This window comes from Salmo salar, chromosome ssa12 (assembly GCF_905237065.1).
Source record: "Salmo salar chromosome ssa12, Ssal_v3.1, whole genome shotgun sequence".
Taxonomy (NCBI): Eukaryota; Metazoa; Chordata; class Actinopteri; order Salmoniformes; family Salmonidae; genus Salmo; species Salmo salar.
This window is the reverse complement of record NC_059453.1, coordinates 6,335,113-6,358,468: the sequence shown is the minus strand read 5'-3', so window position 1 is coordinate 6,358,468 and position 23,356 is coordinate 6,335,113. Positions and strand designations below refer to the sequence as shown.

Genomic DNA, 23,356 nt, shown 5'->3' with positions numbered 1-23,356 from the left:
GGTGGTAGTGTTCTGGACTAGGATTAGACAGGGTTAAATAGTGGAATGGGGTGGTAGTGTTCTGGACTAGGATTAGACAGGATTAAATAGTGGAATGGGCTGGTAGTGTTCTGGACTAGGATTAGACAGGGTTAAATAGTGGAATGGGGTGGTAGTGTTCTGGACTAGGATTAGACAGGGTTAAATAGTGGAATGGGGTGGTAGTGGTCTGAACTAGGATTAGACAGGGTTAAATAGTGGAATGGGGTGGTAGTGTTCTGGTCTGGACTAGGATTAGACAGGGTTAAATAGTGGAATGGGGTGGTAGTGGTCTGGACTAGGATTAGACAGGGTTAAATAGTGGAATGGGGTGGTAGTGTTCTGGTCTGGACTAGGTTTAGACGGTTAAATAGTGGAATGGGGTGGTAGTGGTCTGGACTAGGATTAGACAGGGTTAAATAGTGGAATGGGGTGGTAGTGTTCTGGTCTGGACTAGCTTTAGACAGGGTTAAATAGTGGAATGGGGAGGTGGGTTTTTAAAGAGGGTTAATAGTTGCCATGGTCATTTTCCTTGTTCCCGTATTACCGGAAGTAAATGTAGGTAGGCTGTGACTGGCCTCCCACTCCAGTACAGTAGGTGGCGGTGTATGCAGACAAAAGTTGAACGTGATCCGCCAACCAAATCATAAAGAAGAAGAAGCGGCTCATCAGTAGCAGCTTGCTAAATAAAAAGTTAAAAGTATCCAGACACGTCCATTGGATGTTAGGCAATGTGTTTTAAATACACTTATGTTTACGCCGTAGTACCACTAATTGGTTTTATTTCACATCCAGTTAGGTACGACGTTGATTGTCTGCTGCTAACGTTATAGATAGATGGCTACGTCCGTTTCGATAGCACCAGTGGCTGAAGCTAGCTAGTTAACTTTTCACTAACACGTTTTCCCGGAAATGAACAACCGGCTTGTAACAATTGATACATTAAGTTAAAGGATTCATTTTAATTCGTTGAGTAAAGAACCGTTGGTGTCCCCATAGTGCTGTGCTCTTTCGTCAAACCAGCTAGCTACTATAGGTATGTGTCTTCGTTGGTATATTGACCTAGCTAGTTAACTAACATTCCCTAAACTACTCCCCCCTTGCTAAAGAAGAGGTCTGCTGGACGGAGACAGAGGGTATGTGGATGAACATTGTCGTGAAAGAGGAAGTTATTACAGTGAAGGAGGAGGATGAAGAAGAGGATGCCGTTTTTGCAGTGGGGAAGGAGAAGGAGGCTGCCACAGTGAAAGATGAGAAGGAAGAAGCTTTCAGAATGGGAAAGGAGGAAAATGAGGCTATCACATTGAAAGAAGAAGAGGAGGATGTTATAGTGAAAGAAGAGGAAGAACCTTTCAGAGTGGAAGTGGAAGAGGAGCCTATCTCAAAAGAGGAAGACGTTTTGGGAGTGAAAGGGGGGGAGGAGGCTGAAGATCTGAATAACACCAGTGAGTATTGTTTTCAAAACGGGCACAAACTCTGTACAGTTGTTGAACCACCGTGTGGTTTTTAAGGGGCGTTCTACTGAAGTTCTACACTTGTTCTGTACTGTAGGAATTGGGTAATTCCATATGATTTCAATCACTTTCTGACTGCACCCATTTTGATTTGAACGAAACCCTACATGTTTGCACATGATATTAAACTCAACCTTTTATATTTTTCAGTGATGAAGACATGGATGTCTCACAATAAGGTGGGGTATGCAAAATGGGTCAACTTTGAGAACCTCTATCTCCTGAGGATGTTTTGGCATTCAGGTCCAAAAATTCACTTTCTGAACACTTCTACCATGGGCAAACATGTCTGAACACTTCTACCATGGGCAAACATGTCTGAACACTTCTACCATGGGCAAACATGTCTGAACACTTCTACCATGGGAAAACATGTCTGAACACTTCTACCATGGGCAAACATGTCTGAACACTTCTACCATGGGAAAACATGTCTGAACACTTCTACCATGGGCAAACATGTCTGAACACTTCTACCATGGGCAAACATGTCTGAACACTTCTACCATGGGAAAACATGTCTGAACACTTCTACCATGGGCAAACATGTCTGAACACTTCTACCATGGGCAAACATGTCTGAACACTTCTACCATGGGCAAACATGTCTGAACACTTCTACCATGGGAAAACATGTCTGAACACTTCTACCATGGGCAAACATGTCTGAAGGTTTTGTTCAAATCGAAGGTGGTGCAGTCGGGAAGGGATTGAATTCATTTGGAACAACCCATTGTTTAATCTAGTAGCCTACCAAATAACAAAGAGATATATATATATACTTAAAATGTTGCCTATACTGACTTGGCGACCCATAAAACTTCAATTAAACGCAGTCTCAAAGAGCCATCTGTCCCTTTTATTAATAGCCGGGCAACTGCACACATTTCAGCAAATGTAACGCTTGTTTCAAATAAACGCCGGGTCTAAATGAATTGTTTTGAGGTTACCATCAATTACCATGATTTGTTTGAGGTTTGATTTGTTACGTTGAAATAATGAATGAATAACTCTGGGGAACATGATGGTAGTCAGCCCTAGTTACCACATTCAGAAGGCCCGCCTACTCCACCAATCAGATGAGGGGAGTTTGACGCATATGCCGGTTTACGGTTCGTGGGAAGCAACCAATAAAATGAGGGAGTGTGATGAGTCGTATGCCGACCTGCCTGCACGGGCAGATGAGGGAGTGTGATGAGTCGTATGCCGACCTGCCTGCACGGGCAGATGAGGGAGTGTGATGAGTCGTATGCCGACCTGCCTGCACGGGCAGATGAGGGAGTGTGATGAGTCGTATGCCGACCTGCCTGCACGGGCAGATGAGAAACATGCATTTATTGAGTCATTCATGATTTGGTTGTTTATTAAATATAGTATAACCAGCCGTTTTTAAATGCTACGTGTTAATCGGAAGTCTTATTCAAACTCAGTTTACAAGCTTATCATGTTTGCCCTTACTCATAGTTACTGCATTGTTTTGAAAATGGCCTGTAGACTAACAACTTGATTTTTCTTTTATTTTATAAAACAGCTAAACAGAAATGTTGTAGAAGTTTCTGTCTCTGTACAAAGGCATCGTCTTCAAGCTATGGAAGACGACAAAATATTTAATAATTGATTGTATTTACATGGCATTTTTCTAGACCCCCCAAACCTCTTTACAGTGTAAGGGGAAACTCACCACCTTAACCCTACTTACATACTCTTTATGTGCATATATTTGATTGGCTCCACCCCCCTCGTCTGAGGACAGAAGGACGTTTTTTGGGTTTTGTTAGATTTTGTTGCATACATTATTCATACATGGTACTTTTAGACAGAGTATTACAGTGCCTTCAGAAAGTATTTATTTTCTTTTTTTTTAATCACAGGCCTACCAGCAATACCCCATCATGTCAGAGGAATTATGTTTTTCAACATGTTAACAAATGAATGAAAAGCTGAACTGTCTTCAGTCAATGAGTATTCAACCCCTTTCTTATAGAAACGCCTAAATAAGTTCAGGAGTAAAAATGTGCTTGACAAGTCACATAAGTTACATGGACTCACACTGTGTGCAATAATAGTGTTTAACATGAGTTGTGAATGACTACCTCATCTCTGTACCCCACACATACAATTATCTGTAAGGTCCCTCAGTCGAGCAGTGAATTTCAAACACAGATTCAACCACAGAGACCAGGGAGGTTTTCCAATGCCTCACAAATAAGGGAACCTATTGGTATATGGGTACAACTAAACACATTGAAGATCCCTTTGAGCGTGCTGACTTTATTACACTTTGGATGGTGTATCAATACACCCAGTCACTCCAAAAATACAGGCATCCTTCATAACTCAGTTGCCGGAGAGGAAGGAAACCGCCCAGTGATGTCACAATGAGGCCAATGGTGACTTTAAAACAGGATTTAATGGCTGTGATAGAAAACTGAGGATTTTTTATTTTACCTTCATTTTACTAGGCAAGTCAGTTTAGAACAACTTCTTATTTTCAATGGTGGCCTAGGAACAGTGGGTTAACTGCCTGTTCAGGGGCAGAACAACAGATTTGTACCTTGTCAGCTCGGGGATTTGAACTTGCAACCTTTCGGTTACAAGTCCAACGCTCTGATGGATCAACAACATTGTAGTTACTCCACAATACTAACCTAATTGACAGAGTGAAAAGAAGGAAGCCTGTACAGAATATATATACACTGCTCAAAAAAATTAATGGGAACACTTAAACAACACAATGTAACTCCAAGTCAATCACACTTCTGTGAAATCAAACTGTCCACTTAGGAAGCAACACTGATTGACAAATTTCACATGCTGTTGTGCAAATGGAATAGACAACAGGTGGAAATTATAGGCAATTAGCAAGACACCCCCAATAAAGGAGTGGTTCTGCAGGTGGTGACCATAGACCACTTCTCAGTTCCTATGCTTCCTGGCTGATGTTTTCGTCACTTTTGAATGCTGGCGGTGCTTTCACTCTAGTGGTAGCATGAGACGGAGTCTACAACCCACACAAGTGGCTCAGGTAGTGCAGCTCATCCAGGATGGCACATCAATGCGAGCTGTGGCAAGAAGGTTTGCTGTGTCTGTCAGCGTAGTGTCCAGAGCATGGAGGCGCTACCAGGAGACAGGCCAGTACATCAGGAGACGTGGAGGAGGCCGTAGGAGGGCAACAACCCAGCAGCAGGACCGCTACCTCCACCTTTGTGCAAGGAGGAGCAGGAGGAGCACTGCAAAATGACCTCCAGCAGGCCACAAATGTGCATGTGTCTCCTCAAACGGTCAGAAACAGACTCCATGAGGGTGGTATGAGGGCCCGACGTCCACAGGTTGGGGTTGTGCTTACAGCCCAACACCGTGCAGGATGTTTGGCATTTGCCAGAGAACACCAAGATTGGCAAATTCGCCACTGGCGCCCTGTGCTCTTCACAGATGAAAGCAGGTTCACACTGAGCACGTGACAGAGTCTGGAGACGCCGTGGAGAACGTTCTGCTGCCTGCAACATCCTCAAGCATGACCGGTTTGGCGGTGGGTCAGTCATGGTGTGGGGTGGCATTTCTTTGGGGGGCCGCACAGCCCTCCATGTGCTCGCCAGAGATAGCCTGACTGCCATTAGGTACCGAGATGAGATCCTCAGACCCCTTGTGAGACCATATGCTGGTGCGGTTGGCCCTGGGTTCCTCCTAATGCAAGACAATGCTAGACCTCATGTGGCTGGAGTGTGTCAGCAGTTCCTGCAAGAGGAAGGCATTGATGCTATGGACTGGCCCGCCCGTTCCCCAGACCTGAATCCAATTGAGCACATCTGGGACATCATGTCTCGCTCCATCCACCAACGCCACGTTGCACCACAGACTGTCCAGGAGTTGGCGGATGCTTTAGTCCAGGTCTGGGAGGAGATCCCTCAGGAGACCATCCGCCACCTCATCAGGAGCATGCCCAGGCGTTGTAGGGAGGTCATACAGGCACGTGGAGGCCACACACACTACTGAGCCTCATTTTGACTTGTTTTAAGGACATTACATCAAAGTTGGATCAGCCTGTAGTGTGGTTTTCCACTTTAATTTTGAGTGTGACTCCAAATCCAGACCTCCATGGGTTGATAAATTGGATTTCCATTGATTATTTTTGTGTGATTTTGTTGTCAGCACATTCAACTATGTAAAGAAAAAAGTATTTAATAAGATTATTTCATTCATTCAGATCTAGGATGTGTTATTTTAGTGTTCCATTTATTTTTTTGAGCAATATATATATATATATAATTAGTTAACTGGAGTCACACTCAATGTTATTTTCCTGAAGTAAGTTCTTGCTTACGTCCAGATGTGTCTTCATGTAAATGTTGTAATGTAATTGAACTTTTTTTTGTAGTATGCAATTCTTAATAATATATATTATTCATTCCAAAAAATGCATCTGGTTTGCAACAAGGCACTAAAGAATTACTGCAAAAAATGTGGCAAAGCAATTCACTTTTTGTCCCGAATACAAATTGTTATGTTTGGGGCAAATCCACATATTACTTAGCACCACTCTCCATATTTTCAAGCATAGTGGTGGCTGCATCATGTTATGGGTATGCTTGTAGTCGTTAAGGACTGGGGAGTTTTTCAGGATAAAAAATAAACTGAAAGAAGCTAAGCACAGGCAAAATCCTAGAGGAAAACCTGATTCAGTCTGCTTTCCACCAGACACTGTGATATTAATTCACCTTTCAGCAGGACAATAAGCTAAAACACAAAGCCAAATCTACACTGGTGTTGCTTACCAAGGTGACATTGAATTGTCTGAGTAGCGTAGTTACAGTTTGACTTAAATCGGCTTAAATCTATGGTTAGACTTGAAAATGGCTGACTAGCAATGAACAACCAACTTGACAGAGCTTGAAGAATTTAAAAAATAATAATCTGCAAATATTGTACAATCCAGGTCTGCAAAGTACTTAGATGTATGCAGAAAGACTCAAAGCTGTAATCACTGCCAGGTGATTCTAACATGTATTAACTCAGGGGCGTGAATACTTATGTAAATTAGAGATGAGTCTGAAAAAAATAATATTTAATCCATTTTTATTTCAGGCTAATGTGGATTAAGTCAAGGGGTATGAATACTTTCTGAAGGTACTGTACATGATAGGAATACAGTTTGATATACACATGCAGTGAAAACAGGACAAATATAACCCCCCCATGGGATCTTTAGAGACCAGAGTCAGAAGGCCTGCCTCCTTGACCAATCAGATGAGGGAGTGTGTATTCTGACCAGCTTCATCAGTACCATGGGATCTTTAGAGACCACAGAGTTGGGACACCCGTTTTAAAGTCCCATCTTCCATTTTGTTGAGGAACATTCCATTGTTAATTAGTAATTCCACATTATTCAAATGAATGTTGTAAAAGTGTAAGGTGTAAATGCTTGTAGGGAAACTAACAACGTTTCTCTATCAAATAGATGAACTCCTCTGTTCTCGGAATGGAATCCCTGATGCTAGCTAGCTCATTTTAGACGAGTAGCAACAGTTAGCTACTAGGCATCTAAAAGAGAGAAGACAACTTATCCTTTTGCCGAAAATGTTTGTCCTTTCTCAATGTTGTGGATTTTAGTGATGTTGCCAACTCTTGTTCCTGAATGTATTTAGTTATTTGGTCCTCAAACTTGAACTCGAGGTATGCCATTTGGAAAATGCTCATTGCTCATCTGATTGGTTGAGTAGGCCAGCCTTCTGACTTTGTGGCTGTGGTAACTAGTGACCACCATTTTTATTGCCAGTAAGAAACTGCTAGCCATTGACTGCTAACAGCTGAGAACTGCTAGCTAACTGGAAAGCACAAAAACATTAAACTTCGGGAGAAATCGGCTGATCGCCCTCTTGTGGGGAAAGTAAGAACTGCCGAAAATGCAGTCAGAGTATGCTAAGACAAAATGAAGAAATGTATTAAAATACTGAAATTAAACAATGAACTATGCAAATTAGCAAAAAGTTGTGTGCATTAAGGAAATGGACACCTGGCTCAAATATAAGCTTGTCTCTAATAAGAGCCTATTGTGTTAAGTGATTTAAGCTAATAAAAGCCTGGGCTGTTAATCTAAGTTTTACGGTATTCACTATTAGGTTTATTAAATGCAGAACTGTCAAGTTCAATAAATGCAGAACTGTCAAGTTTGTTAGTCTACAAAGCACTACAGCCACTTTGATAACATGCTATTTTATTGAGGGAACTAGTCTAGATTAAACCTTAGAGGAAAACAGTTTTATCATGTGGAGTTTTAATTCAGCTCTGTTTAACTAGATACTGTCTTTTATTGAGGGATGTAGTCTGGATTAAACCTCCTAGGAAGACAGTCCCATGGCACTTATCGCAAGAGTTGGGATGTTAATGCTGGTGTCCTGGCAAAATGTCCATTCATCCCCTCTCCTCCCCCTCTAACTATTCCCCATGTTGTTGCTGTAAATGACAATATTTTCTCAGTCAACTTACCTGGTAAAATAAATAAACCGTTTTTTCATTCAGGTCTCTCTTTTTAACCAGTACTGTTTTTGTTTGTCTTTGACAGGAGAGAGACCAGACTCTCACTCTGACAGTGGGAAGAGTCTTTCAGAGGATCCAGACCCAGAGACATCCAAACCAGCAAGACAACACCACTACTGCCACTGTGGAAAGAGTTTTTGGTGGTTAGGGCACTTTAGAGACCATAAGAGAATGCACATAGGGGAGAAGCCTTACCAATGCTCCCAGTGTGAAAAAAGTTTTAGCCACTTATGGAGCCTGAAATTGCATAATAGAATACACACAGGAGAGAAGCCTTTCCACTGCTCCCTGTGTGGAAACAGTTTTACCCACTTAAGGGCCCTGAAAAGACATGAAAGGACACACACAGGAGATAAGGATCATTGCTGCTCCCAGTGCGGAAAGAGTTTTACCCTGTTAGGGAGCCTGAAACGACATGAGAGAATACACTCTGGAGAAAAGCCTCACCAATGCTCTCAGTGTGGAAAGAGTTTCAGCTGGTTAACAAGCCTGAAAATACATGAGAAAACACATACAGGTGAGAGGCCTTTCCACTGCTCCCAATGTGGAAAGAGATTTGCCCAGTTAGGGGATCTAAAAGAACATAAGAGAACACACACTGGAGAGAAGCCTTACCACTGCTCCCAGTGTGGGAAGAGATTCACCCGGTCAGGAAACCTGAAAAATCATGAACTAACGCACTCTGTATATAAGCCTTATCACTGCTCCCAGTGTGAAAAAACTTTTTTTTCATCAAATGCCCTGAAACAACATGAGTTAACACACGCTGAAGAGAAACCTTTCCACTGTTTCCAGTGTGGAAAGAGATTTTTCTTTTCAGGGCACCTGAAAAGACATGAGCTAACACACTCGGTGGAGAAGCCTTTCCACTGTTCTTATTGTGAAAAGAGTTTTAAGAGTTTATGGAACATGAAAGTGCATCAAAAAAGACACACAAAGGAGAAGCCTTCCACTGCTCCCACTGTGGGATGAAATGTACATGGTTTCAACAATTGAAAGAATCAACAGCTGAGAGAAGTTATCAGTGGTCCCAGTGTGGGAAGGGATATAGTACAACACGTGGGATTAGAGCCATTTGTGAAAGAAAATCTATTGAAGATAGTTTGGTTTATTTATTGTGTATAAAAATGTTATGAAAAATATTATTCATGTGGAATATCCCTTTACTATGTTCCTAGAATTGTATTGGAAGGGTTACATCTAAGATGACGTGAGTGAACATTCATTTCAACAGGTGTATGTACCATTCTTTTACCAGTATTTATACCATTATATTTAATCATTTTTACCTTTTTTTTTTTTCCTTTTTTTTTACATTTTACTATCCATATTAATTGGAGCCTGTCTATACATACTGGAAAACAGAATTTCTGTCACCACTCATCAACAGTGGTGTAAAGTACTTAAGTAAAAGTCTCTTTAAGTTGAGGTATCTTTACAATTACTCAAGTATGATTGGGTACTTTTCCCACCGCTGTTCATCAACAAACTGTGACAAACCTGAACTTTCTATTTGTGAGTAGCCTACAATAAATATGATTTTGTTGAGGACAATGTTGGGCCATTACACATGTCCACTAGGGTACACATGGACTTTAAAGTTCATGCAGTTCAAGAACACACACAGTGCTCCCATTGTCTGATATTTTTGACTGAGAACATGTTTCTGACTAGATAGACTGCATGCACAGAGACTGTCCTGACTCGATAGACTGCATGCACAGAGACTGTCCTGACTCGATCGACTCGTTTTTCATGCACGTTGTTGTTGTTGAAATACGGCATTAAAGACATTAGCTAGATGTAAAATTGCGCAAATAAGATCTTCTCTGCAAAAACGTCTAAATTATTTACAGATTTCTTGATTTAACTAATTAATTAATTGATTAATTCTGACTAATTTGGAAGTGCAGTTGTCCTTTATAGGGTTAAATCTAAGATGGTGTGAGGGAACTTTGATTTGAACAGGTGTACAGTGCATTTGCCAAAGTCACCTAAAGGACTCTCAGACCATGAGAAACAAGATTCTCTGGTCTGATGAAACCAAGATTGAACTCTTTGGCCTGAATGCGAAGTGTCATGTCTGGAGGAAACCTGGCACCATCCCTACGGTGAGGCATGGTGGTGGCAGCATCATGCTGTGGGTATGTTTTTCAGCGGCAGGGACTGGGAGACTAGTCAGGATCGAGGGAAGTACAGAAAGATCATTGATGAAAACCTGCTCCAAAGCGCTCAGGACCTCAGACTGGGGCGAAGGTTCACCTTCCAACAGGACAACGACCCTAAGCACACGGCCAAGAAAACGCAGGAGTGGCTTCGGGACAAGTCTCTGAATGTCTTTGAGTGGCCCAGCCAGAGACCGGACTTGAACCCAATCAAACACCTCTGGAGCGGTACATCTGACAACGCTTGAGAGGATGTGCCAAGCTTGAAGCGTCATACCCAAGGTGACTAGAGGCTGTTATCGCTGCCAGAGGCGCTTCAACAAAGTACTGAGTAAAGTGTCTGAATACTTATGTAAATTTGATATTTCCGTTTTATTTTTAATTTTATAGATAAAAAAAAAAAATCTCTAAAACCTGTTTTTGCTATGTCATAATGGGGTGTTGTGTGTAGATTGATGAGGAAAAAAAACATATAATCCATTTTAGAATAAGGCTGAAACGTAACAAAATGTGGAAAAGTCAAGGGGTCTGAATTCTTTCCGAATGCACTGTATGTAGCCTGCTAGATAGATACCGAGTTAAGAAATGTTTGTACCTTTTACCATCCGTATCAATTGGAACCTGTCTGTGCATACTGGAAACCATTACCTGGACGTTCTTTAAAAGAAGTGGTCATTTTTAGAATGTTGGGACATTGTTTGAAGCCACATCATATGGACTTAACGTTTATCAGGAAACACACACAGTGCTCCCATTGGCTGATATCTTTGACTGAGAATGGGTTTATGTTTATGCCACATTAAATCAAATTGTACAAAGTGTACTCAAAAACACAATTTGTACGCTTTTTTTCATTTTAAAACATGAATTGAACATGGTGTGAGTAATTTAGTTTAGTTTGAAAGAAATGTCAGTTTATCTTAAGTTGTCTAAAAACCCACTATTTTGATCAAAATATATATTTTTATCCTGAAGTGTTGAAACATAGCTGGAGCTTTTAATTATTTAGGCCTAGGTAATATTATATTACAGTATGTTGCAGATACACTGGACCAAACGTTTATGAATGAATCAATGCCTCTCTATTACTCAGCGTTGAATTGGGTAGAAACATTATACCACAAGATGTACAATGTGTATTCCCAGAGGGTGGCACTTAAAATGGTTAACTGAAACGCTTGTTTCCAAAGTGGCTTACTATTGAAAGAGAGAGGAGGATTGGGGGAGGGATGAGAAGCAAGCAGAATGTGTAGGCTTACTGCAGAGAGAACAGCAGAATGTGTAGGCTTACTGCAGAGAGAGCAGCAGAATGTGAAGTCTTACTGCAGAGAGAACAGCAGAATGTGTAGGCTTACTGCAGAGAGAGCAGCAGAATGTGAAGTCTTACTGCAGAGAGAACAGCAGAATGTGTAGGCCTACTGCAGAGAGAACAGCAGAATGTGTAGGCCTACTAGAACGTTGGGGGTTCAAGCTGCACTCTGCCCTGTTTCATTACACTGAATCTCCCATAACTGCTCAGTTGGGTTGACATCTGGTGACTGAGACGGCCATGGCATGTAGTTTACATCATTTTCATGCTCATCAAACCATTCAGAGAACACTCATGCCCTGTGGATGGGGGGCGTTGTCATCCTGGAAGAGACCACTCCCATCTGGACCGAGCTGCAAAAAACACTCAAACTGGACAGTTTTATCTCCATCTCTTCATTCAAGGACTCAATCATGGACACTATTACAGACAGTTGTGGCTGCTTTGTGTGATGTATTGTTGTCTCTACCTTCTTGCCCTTTGTGCTGTTGTCTGTGCCCAATAATGTTTGTACCATGTTTTGTGCTGCTACCATGTTGTGTTGCTACCATGTTGTGTTTCTACCATGTTGTGTTGCTACCATGTTGTTATGTTGTGTTGCTACCATGTTGTGTTGCTACCATGTTATGTTGTTCTTCTACCATGTTGTGATGCTACCATGTTGTTATGTTGTGTTGCTACCATGTTGTGATGCTACCATGTTGTTATGTTGTGCTTCTACCATGTTGTGTTTCTACCATGTTGTTATTTGTGTTTCTACCATGTTGTGTTGCTATCATGTTGTGTTGCTACCATGTTGTTATGTTGTGCTGCTACCATGTTGTGATGCTACCATGTTGTTATCTTGTGTTTCTACCATGTTGTGTTGCTACCATGTTGTTATGTGTTGCTACCATGTTGTTATGTTGTGCCTCTACCATGTTGTGTTTCTACCATATTGTGTTGCTATCATGTTGTGTTGCTATCATGTTGTGTTGCTATCATGTTGTGTTGCTACCATGTTGTGTTGCTACCATGTAGTGTTGCTATCATGTTGTGTTGCTACCATGTTGTTATGTTGTGCTGCTACCATGTTGTGCTGCTACCATGTTGTTATGTTGTGTTTCTACCATGTTGTGTTTCTACCATGTTATGTTGTTCTTCTACCATGTTGTGATGCTACCATGTTGTTATGTTGTGTTGCTACCATGTTGTGTTGCTACCATGTTGTTATGTTGTGCTTCTACCATGTTGTGTTGCTACCATGTTGTTATGTTGTGTTTCTACCATGTTGTTATGTTGTGTTTCTACCATGTTGTTATGTTGTGTTTCTACCATGTTGTTATGTTGTGTTTCTACCATGTTGTTATGTTGTGTTTCTACCATGTTATGTTGTGTTGCTACCATGTTGTTATGTTGTGTTGCTACCATGTTGTGTTGCTACCATGTTATGTTGTTCTTCTACCATGTTGTGATGCTACCATGTTGTTATGTTGTGATGCTACCATGTTGTGTTTCTACCATGTTGTTATTTGTGTTTCTACCATGTTGTGTTGCTATCATGTTGTGTTTCTACCATGTTGTTATGTTGTGTTTCTACCATGTTGTTATGTTGTGTTGCTACCATGTTGTTATGTTGTGCTGCTACCATGTTGTGTTTCTACCATGTTGTTATGTTGTGTTTCTACCATGTTGTTATGTTGTGTTTCTACCATGTTGTGTTTCTACCATGTTGTTATGTTGTGCTGCTACCATGTTGTGTTTCTACCATGTTGTTATGTTGTGTTTCTACCATGTTGTTATATTGTGTTTCTACCATGTTGTGTTGCTACCATGTTGTTATGTTGTGTTGTTACCATGTTATGTTGTTCTTCTACCATGTTGTGATGCTACCATGTTGTTATGTTGTGTTGCTACCATGTTGTGATGCTACCATGTTGTTATGTTGTGCTTCTACCATGTTGTGTTTCTACCATGTTGTTATTTGTGTTTCTACCATGTTGTGTTGCTATCATGTTGTGTTTCTACCATGTTGTTATGTTGTGTTGCTACCATGTTGTTATGTTGTGCTGTGACCATGTTGTGTTTCTACCATGTTGTTATGTTGTGTTTCTACCATGTTATGTTGTGTTGCTACCATGTTGTGTTCCTACCATGTTGTTATGTTGTGTTGCTACCATGTTATGTTGTGTTGCTACCATGTTGTTATGTTGTGTTGCTACCATGTTATGTTGTGTTGCTACCATGCTGTTGTTGTCTTAGGTCTCTCTTTATGTAGTGTTATGTTGTCTCTCTTGTTGTGATGTGTTTTTTTTGTCCTATAAAATATATTATATATATATATATATATATATATATATATATATATATATATATATATATATATATATATATATATATATCCCAGCCCCGGTCCCCGCAGGAGGTCTTTTGCCTTCTGGTAGGTCGTCATTGTAAATAAGAATTTGTTCTTAACTGACTTGCCTAGTTAAATAAAGGTTAAATAAAATAAAATTTGGGATAGAAATGATTCACCATATAGGTTGAAGGTTATCACTTAGAATGGTGGTGTATTTATTGGTGTTTACCTTGTCCTCTAAAAGGTTGAGTGTATTTATTGGTGTTTACCTTGTCCTCTAAGGGGTTGGGTGTATTTATTGGTGTTTACCTTGTCCTCTAAAAGGTTGAGTGTATTTATTGGTGTTTGCCCTCTAAGGGGTTGGGTGTATTTATTGGTGTTTACCTTGTCCTCTAAAAGGTTGAGTGTATTTATTGGTGTTTACCTTGTCCTCTAAGGGGTTGGGTGTATTTATTGGTGTGTACCTTGCCCTCTAAAAGGTTGAGTGTATTTATTGGTGTGTACCTTGCCCTCTAAGGGGTTGAGTGTATTTATTGGTGTGTACCTTGCCCTCTAAAGTGTTGAGTGTACTTATTGGTGTTTACCTTCTAAGGAGTTGATTGGACCTAAGTTTAAAAAATGCATCCCACACCATAACAGACCCGCCAGAACCATCAAGAACGGAAGTGTTTCCTATATTTTGGACCTTACCTCTACATTCATATTCAGGTGTAGTTTGTGTAGAGTAAAGTATAGGCTGTAAGAAAAGAGAAAACAGATTTGCTAACTTGGAATTATTTGTTATGAAATTGTTTAACTGCGTTACCCACTCCAGTCAGTAGGTGGCGATGTGAGTATTTTAGGTGATGATTATTGCTTGACGTATAATCTTGTCGATTGTTGTTTCTTCAACAACAACATGGCTACTGATTCAACCGTCTCAGTAATTGCTAGCCAACATAAAACAGAAATATTGAAGGTCTTAAGATTTTTTTTTGTGTGTATCTACACGAATCTCAGTGTTTTAAACCAAATTCTGTTATCGTATCTACTTGTTGATTTAAACGTCGTTTTCTTGCTACATTTTCTGATTTGTTAAGATTGATAGTCGGCATAACAACAGGCTTGTCACTAATGCTAACTAGCCAGTTAGCTAACATCCCCGACCATGAGCTCGCTAAGCTACTCTCCCCGGGTCCCTGCTAAAGAAGAGGAGGTCTGTTGTATGGAGAAAGAAGCTCTGGGGCTGAACATTGTCGTGAAAGAAGAAGAGGAGGATGTTACCGTGAAAGAAGAGTTTTACACCTTTTGGAGTAAAAGAGGAAGAGGAGGCTATCTCAATAAAAGAGGAGGAGGAAGACGTTTTGGGAGTGAAAGAGGAGGAAGGAGAGGAGGAGACTGAAGATCTGGACACCAGTGAGTACTGTTTTAAAAACAGGCCTTCTACTAACGTTCTACACTGAAAAATGTTTTCACGGGGTTCAGTACAAGAGATCAGTGTTAAACGCTTAATTCAACGGAAATGGCACAGTACTGAATGGCAAATGTAGGCCGTTGTTGTAAATCAGAATTGATTCTTAACTGACTTGCCTAGTTGAATAAAGGTTAAATAAATATATACATTTTGCCATTTCAAATGGTCACACTCATATTCATCTAATCAGGCCACACCTCACCACAAAACCGTAACACCATGTAGCAAACGTTGAAGCGAACTGAACGCACCCCGTAACTGTATAAATTATTAAAGATGCGATCTGCCATTGGTACATGCATTTTGGGGATTTTAAAGGAATGATATAGAGGTCTGGCCATTTTAATTTCTTGGAGAAAATAACTGTAAACACCAAATTGTAAAGACTTTTTTAGACTAAAAAGATTGCCAAAACTGGTATGAAGCTAAGGGATGGGGATGGAAAAATGTAACCAGAGATATAGATTTTTCGACAAATTCATAGACAGAGACATGGATACAAATTCATGACAGAGACATGGATCCAAGGCCCGACCTTGCCGTTAAGCTTCTTTACACTGAGCTGCACCAGGGTTGGGAACGCAATCATGATTACGTTAAGGCACCACGGAGCTGGCGTGAGATAGGGGTCGGAAAAACGTACCTCAATACAGGGATGAGATGGCAGCTGTGGCTCTTGCTGGCTAGTATGAGGACGAAAAGGCGTTAGAACACGTTTAGAACATTAACCAACGTTTAGAATGTTTAGAACACATTTTGAACATTAACCAACGTTTAGAATGTTTAGAACACGTTTAGAACATTAACCAACGTTTAGAATGTTTAGAACACGTTTAGAACATTAACAAACGTTTAGAACATTAACCAACATTTAGAATGTTTAGAACACGTTTAGAACATTAACCAACGCTTAGAATGTTTAGAACACGTTTAGAACATTAACCAACGTTTAGAACATTAACCAACGTTTAGAACATTAACCAACGTTTAGAACATTAACCAATGTTTAGAACAAGTTTAGAACATTGACCAACGTTTAGAATGTTTAGAACATTAACCAACATTTAGAATGTTTAGAACACGTTTAGAACACGTTTAGAACATTAACCAACGTTTAGAACATTAACCAACGTTTAGAATGTTTAGAACACATTTAGAACATTAACCAACGTTTAGAATGTTTAGAACAAGTTTAGAACATTAACCAACGTTTAGAATGTTTAGAACACATTTAGAACATTAACCAACGTTTAGAATGTTTAGAACAAGTTTAGAACATTAACCAACGTTTAGAATGTTTAGAACACATTTAGAACATTAACCAACGTTTAGAACATTTAGAACAAGTTTAGAACATTAACCAACGTTTAGAACATTTAGAACAAGTTTAGAACATTAACCAACGTTTAGAACATTTAGAATGTTTAGAACATTAACCAACGTTTAGAACACTAACCAACATTTAGAACATGAACCAACGTTTAGAACACATTTAGAACATGAACCAACGTTTAGAACATGAACCAACGTTTAGAACATGTTTAGAACATGAACCAACGTTTAGAACATGAACCAACGTTTAGAACACATTTAGAACATGAACCAACGTTTAGATTTTGACATTTCTGCTAGTGTAGGCAACTTATCGTAATGAACGATATCAGCAACAGGCCTGTGATAAGTGATCGGTATGGTCGGTGGCGTTTTAGTTTAGCGTTTCCCACTCTGTTGTTGTTTGGCTAGCGACATTTCTGTAGCGGTCATGTAATTGTCTATATTGCAGTTAACTTTTTAATTGAGAGTTTTTTGGGAAAGCCTTCCCATCTCTACCAGAAGGTTATCTTAGGTTATATTAACATCATCGCTGACGGCTACACACAGAGACGGAGGCATTCCACTGTCGGTTCAGAAAGTGGCAGGTACATTCTATTTTTTTTAATTTAACCTTCATTTAACTAGGCAAGTCAGTTAAGAACAAATTCTTATTTACAATGACGGCCTAGGAACAGGGGGTTGACTTCCCTGTTCAGATTACCTATTCACTGATGCATTTTGTTCCTGTCTTATGATTAACTACTAACTTCAATACATTCAGTTGATTAACTACTAACTTCAATACATTCAGTTGATTAACTTGGGCCAATTCGTTCTACTAACTTCAATACATTCAGTTGATTAACTTGGGCCAATTCATTCAGGTTCTACTAACTTCAATACATTCAGTTGATTTTGAATATTGTTGAATTCCGTTTTAATGTCTGGATTATGGGATTCAGGGCCCAACATATTAGATAGGTCAGAGATCACAGCTCCTCCCTTTTCAGTTGCAAAGTCATACAATAAAAACGGTTAAGATTCTCTATCAATAGTCTTTAACTTTGGAGCAGGGGACAGTTGTAAAGGCTGCTTTCACGCCCCTCCAAGCATCTCTGGGTTGAGATTGAGGGATCTAGTCATAGAAAATATTTGTTTATCCTTTGCCGGTTTCATTCAGGTCTCTGTTTAATCAAATAGTTGGTCTGTCTTTGGCAGGAGAAAGATCAGACTCTCACTCTGACAGCGGGAAGAATCCTTCAGGGGAACCAGACCCCGAGACGCCCAAACCAGCGAGACAACACAACTGCTCCCAGTGTGGAAAGAAATGTATCCAGTTATCGCATCTGAAAGAGCATGAGAGAATACATACAGGAGAAAAGCCTTACCACTGTTCCCAGTGTGAAAAGAGTTTTACCCAGTTAAATATGCTGAAACGACATGAAATGATACACACAGGAGCGAAGCCTCACCAATGCTCCCAGTGTGGAAATAGTTTTACCCAGCTATGGAACCTGACAGTGCATGAGAGGGCACACACAGAAAAGCCTTACCACTGCTCCCAGTGTGAAAAGAGTTTTAGCTGGTTAGGGAGCCTGAAAGTACACGAGAAAACACACACATGGGAGAAGCCTTACCACTGCTCTCAGTGTGGAAAGAGATTTTCCCAGTTAGAGCAACTGGAAAAACATAAGAGAACACACACTGCAGAGAAGCCTTACCTCTGCTCCCAGTGTGGGAAGAGATTTACCCTGCTGAGAAACCTGAAAAATCATGAGCTAATACACTCTATATAAGCCTTGCCTCTGCTCCCAGTGTGGAAAAACATTTTTCTCATCAGATTCCCTGAAAAAACATGAGCTAACGCACTCTGTAGAGAAGCCTTTCCACTGCTCACAGTGTGGAAATACATTTTTCTCATTAGGGCCCCTGAAACAACATGAGAGAACACACTCAGGGGAGAAACCCTATCATTGCTCTAAGTGTGGAAAGAGTTTTACTTCATCGAATTCCCTGAAAAAACATAAAAGAATAGTTTTACCCAATCATGGCACCTGAAATATCATGAGAGGACACACACAGAAGAAAAATGGTATCATTGCTCCCAGTGTGTAAAGAGTTTTACCATGTCAACATACCTGAAAAAACACGAGCTAACACACTCTGTAGAGAAGCCTTTCCACTGTTCGCATTGTGAAAAGAGTTTTAAGAATTTAAGGAACCTGAAAGTGCATGAGCAAAGACACACATGCTCTTTGGGCCTTTCCACTGTTCCCTCTGGGGAGAAAAATGTACTTGGTTTCAGCAACTGAAAAATCATGAAAGAATCCACACTGGATAGAAGCCTTACCAGCGCTCCTAATGTGAAAAGAGATATACCATAAACATGTAAATGCAGAGTCTCAAATAGCTGTCTGTCCCTTTTAATAGCCGGGCAACGGCACACATTTCAGCAAATAAACACTTGTTTCAAATAAACGCTGGGTCTAAAGGAATTGTTAATGAGGTTACCATGAATTGTTTACTAGGCTTTAATGTTTGATTTGTTACATTAGATAAAAACAAATGATTGCCATCATTTTTTATCACCAGTAAGAAACTGCTAGCCATTGGCTGCTAACAGCTGAGAACTGCTCGCTTACTGGCGAGCACAAAAACAGTCAACTGATGTTGTGGCGAAAGTAAGAACTGCCAAAAAATGCACAGTCAAAGAGGAGAATAATTATTCTGCTAAAGGAAAATGTGTTTTTTCGCACTGTATATGCCTTTTTTTTTAAAAACACATTTTCCTTTATCAGAATTAGATGGCGTATGTATGTAATGTATGTATGTATGAATGTATGTATGTATATAAGGACATAGACACCTGTCTCTAATATAAGCATGTCTCTAATAAGAGCCTGTTGTGTTTAGTGATTTAAGCTAATGAAGACCTGATGTACTACTGTAAAATTGAAGTTTTACGGAAATACATCACAGGGATTTAAAATTCACACTGTGCTCCCAGAATTTTGAATGTGTATTTGTTTGACACAAGTTTTAAAAAGTGTACTCATACAAATGCATTTGTTTTTTATTTTAAAAAAATGAATTGAACATGGAGTGAGTCTGTTTGAATATAGAGTGTCAGTTAGAATATATATTTTTTTTATATCTTATTTTTTTTTAATTTAACCTTTATTTAACTAGGCAAGTCAGTTAAGAACATCTTCTTATTTACAATGATGGCCTACCGGGGAACAGTGGGTAACCTGCCTTGTTCAGGGGCAGAACAACAGATTTTTACCTTGTCAGCTCAGGGATTCGATCCAGCAACCTTGAATATAGATCTGCTCTGTGATTTAAATTATCATTTTCAAACTCTGGCTTTGTGCATTTTCTGTATGTGTGTGTTAATCAAGTGCAATATTAATGTGTTTTGATGGGACTTGTCAGGATACTGTTTGTGGACTTAGCTAAGCATTCACCAACATCATCCCAGAACTGTTGCAGGACAAACTCATCCAGCTGAATGTACCCTACTCCATCTGTTGGTGGATCACTGACTTCCTGACAGACAGGTCACTTCACTGGGAAACAACTTGCAGACTAATCCAAGTACAGAGGAGAGGATGACCGCCAGGTGGCCTGGTGCAGTCGCAAAAACCTGGAACTCAACTCAGTCACAACAACCTGGAACTCAACGCAGTCGCAACAACCTGGAACTCAACGCAGTCGCAACAACCTGGAACTCAACTCAGTCGCAACAACCTGGAACTCAACGCAGTCGCAACAACCTGGAACTCAACGCAGTCGCAACAACCTGGAACTCAACGCAGTCGCAACAACCTGGAACTCAACGCAGTCGCAACAACCTGGAACTCAACGCAGTCGCAACAACCTGGAACTCAACGCAGTCGCAACAACCTGGAACTCAACGCAGTCGCAACAACCTGGAACTCAACGCAGTCGCAACAACCTGGAACTCAACGCAGTCGCAACAACCTGGAACTCAACGCAGTCGCAACAACCTGGAACTCAACGCAGTCGCAACAACCTGGAACTCAACGCAGTCGCAACAACCTGGAACTCAACGCAGTCGCAACAACCGTGAAGATGGTGGTTGACTAAAGAAAACGTCCCCCACAAATTCCTAGGGACCATCATCTCCACAAGCTCAAGTGGGAGGTCAACAACACAGTGGAGGCCATCAGAGAATGTACTATGAGCTGATTGGGGGAAGGGGGGGGGGGTATATTTTGTTCTCTAGGCCAATGACATGAGAGGGCACCATCACACCAACTCATTGAAGTTTGCAGTTTGTGTCTAAAAAAAAAACTATTTTGATCAAATATAGCTGGAGTGCATCTTTAATGATTTATTTATTTATAAAGTTATACCTATGTAATATTATATGACATGCACAATGTTCACTTTCATAAATATTTGGTCCACTGTATCAATGCCTGCCTGTCTGTCATCACTGAGCTTTCAATTGGATTGATTTGTTTTAAGGCATGTGCAGTGGGGCAGGTCGAGAGCTTCAAGTTCCTCACTGTTGCTAGGTAACACGCTGAGATTCATGGGAACAAGCTGCCAAGGGAACTGATTTGCTCCAATTAAAATTCCTCAGTGTCCAACTCACTAAGAACTTAAAATGGTCCACACACAGTCACGAAGAAGGCGCGACAGCATTGACAGTAGAATGGCCCATATTGAAGAGCTCAGTGACGGTGTTGGAATAGGATGCCACCTTTTCCAACAAGTCAGTTGATCAAAATTTCTACCCTGCAAGAGCTGCCCCGGTCAACTATATGTGCTGTTATGGGGTTGTGGAAACATCTTGGAGCAACAACGGCTCAGCCTCGAAGTGATAGGACACACAAGCTCACAGAACAGGGCCGCCGAGTGCTGAAGTACGTAACGCGTAAAAATCATCTGTCCTCGGTAGCAACACTCACTACCGATTTCCAAACTGCCTCTGGAAGCAACGTCAGCACAATACATGTTTGTTGGGAGCTTCATGAAATGGGTTTCCATGGCCGAACGGCCGCTCACAAGCCTAAGATCACCATGCGCAATACCAAGCATAGGCTGGAGTGGTGTAAAGCTCGCCGCCATTGGACACTGGAGCAGTGGAAACGCGTTCTCTGGCATGAGGAATCACACTTCACCATCTGGCAGTCCGACGGATGAATCTGGGTTTGGCGGATACCCGGAGAACGCTACCTGTCCCAATGCATAGAGCCAACTGTAAAGTTTGGTGGAGGAGGAATAATAATGGTGTGGGGCTGTTTTTCATGGTTCAGGCTAGGTCTCTTAGTTCCAGTGAAGGGAAATCTTAACACCATAGCATACAATGACATTCTAAACGATTCAATGCTTCCATCTTTGTGGCAACAGTTTGGAGAAGGCCCTTTCCTGTTTCAGCATGACAATGCCCCCGTGCACAAAGTGAGGTCCATACAGAATTTTTTTTTTTCGAGATCGGTGTGGAAGAACTTGAAGCTTAACACTAGAGTCTTATTACCTAAAATGGATCAATTGAAAGAGAGGGTTCACAGCTCCAATCCAGATGTGTGATTGGGGCGGCAGGTAGCCTAGTGGTTAGAGTGGGGGGGGCAGGTAGCCTAGTGGTTAGAGTGGGGGGGCAGGTAGCCTAGTGGTTAGAGTGGGGGCGGCAGGGAGCCTAGTGGTTAGTGCGTTGGACTAGTAAGTGAAAGGTTGCACGAGCGAATCCCCGAGTTGACAAGGTAATAATCTGTCGTTCTGCCCCTGAACAAGGCACTGTTCCTAGGCCATCATTGAAAATAATAATTTGTTCTTAACTGATTTGCCTAGTTAAATAAAGGTAAAAAAATGTGTTGGTCATTACTGAGACGTGGTTAAGAAAGACTGTTTTGAATACTGATGTTAACCTTTCTGGTTATAACCTTTTCCGGCAAGACAGATCTTCCAAAGGTGGGGGAGTGTCAATCTTTACCAAGGATCACCTTCAGTGCTCGGTTGTCTCCACCAAGTCTGTCCCCAAGCAATTTGATTTGCTGGTTTTAAGCATTAAACTTTCAAATAGCTCTTTGTTGACTGTTGCTGGGTGCTATCGTCCTCCATCAGCACCACCCTGTACCCTACCTGCCCTAATCTCTCCTGGCCCCTTACACTAAGTCTGAATTTGTCCTGCTAGGTGACCTAAACTGGGACATGCTTAAACCACCTGACCAAGTCATAGGGCAATAGGACTCCCTAAATCTTTCTCAGATTATTACCAATCCCACAAGGTATGACTGCAAACACCCAGAAAAGGCTACTCTCCTCGATGTTATCCTCACAAATAATCCTGATATGTATCAGTCTGGTGTTTTCTGTAATGACCTTAGTGATCACTGTTTTACAGCCTGTGTTCGTAATGGCTGCTCAGTGAAATGACCAGTCCTGACTTGTCATAGACGCTTGCTAAAAAAAAATCATGAACAAGCCTTCCTTCATGACCTGGCCTCTGTAAATTGGTATAGAATCAGCTCTGTAAATTGGTATAGAATCAGCTTGATCCCCTCTGTTGAAGTTGCTTGGACCTTGTTTTAAAATTATTTTTTTTACATTTTCTGTAATACTGTTAACACGCCCCCATAAAGAAAATGAGAATTAAAAACAGGTTCAGCCCCTGGTTCGACTGTGATCGTGCAGAGTTACTCCACCTCACAAATAGCATTTGACGAAAGGCTCAGCACACGC

At 40.8% G+C, this 23,356-nt stretch overlaps 1 protein-coding gene and 1 long non-coding RNA gene across 2 annotated transcripts; both read left to right on the top strand.

Annotated features, from left to right (window-relative positions):
• Positions 1 to 621: 621 nt before the first annotated feature.
• Positions 622 to 10,174, top strand: LOC106564026 (oocyte zinc finger protein XlCOF6.1). The gene is made up of 2 exons (XM_014129998.2): positions 622 to 1,463; positions 8,092 to 10,174. Exons 1-2 carry the CDS (start codon positions 1,157 to 1,159, stop codon positions 9,036 to 9,038), a joined length of 1,254 nt encoding a protein of 417 aa, XP_013985473.2. The 5' UTR covers positions 622 to 1,156; the 3' UTR covers positions 9,039 to 10,174.
• Positions 10,175 to 14,775: 4,601 nt separating this feature from the next.
• On the top strand, positions 14,776 to 20,005 carry LOC106564025 (uncharacterized). Its single transcript, XR_001319383.2, has 2 exons — positions 14,776 to 15,273; positions 17,864 to 20,005. It is a non-coding gene; the product is annotated as an uncharacterized lncRNA (long non-coding RNA).
• Positions 20,006 to 23,356: the final 3,351 nt, after the last annotated feature.

Excerpts from the sequence above, each read along its gene's own strand:
- LOC106564026 (XM_014129998.2), top strand. The coding sequence starts at position 1,157 with ATGTGGATGAACATTGTCGTGAAAGAGGAAGTTATTACAGTGAAGGAG. Across the intron at positions 1,464-8,091 it reads TGAAGATCTGAATAACACCA|GAGAGAGACCAGACTCTCAC; the intron begins GTGAGTATTGTT and ends TGTCTTTGACAG.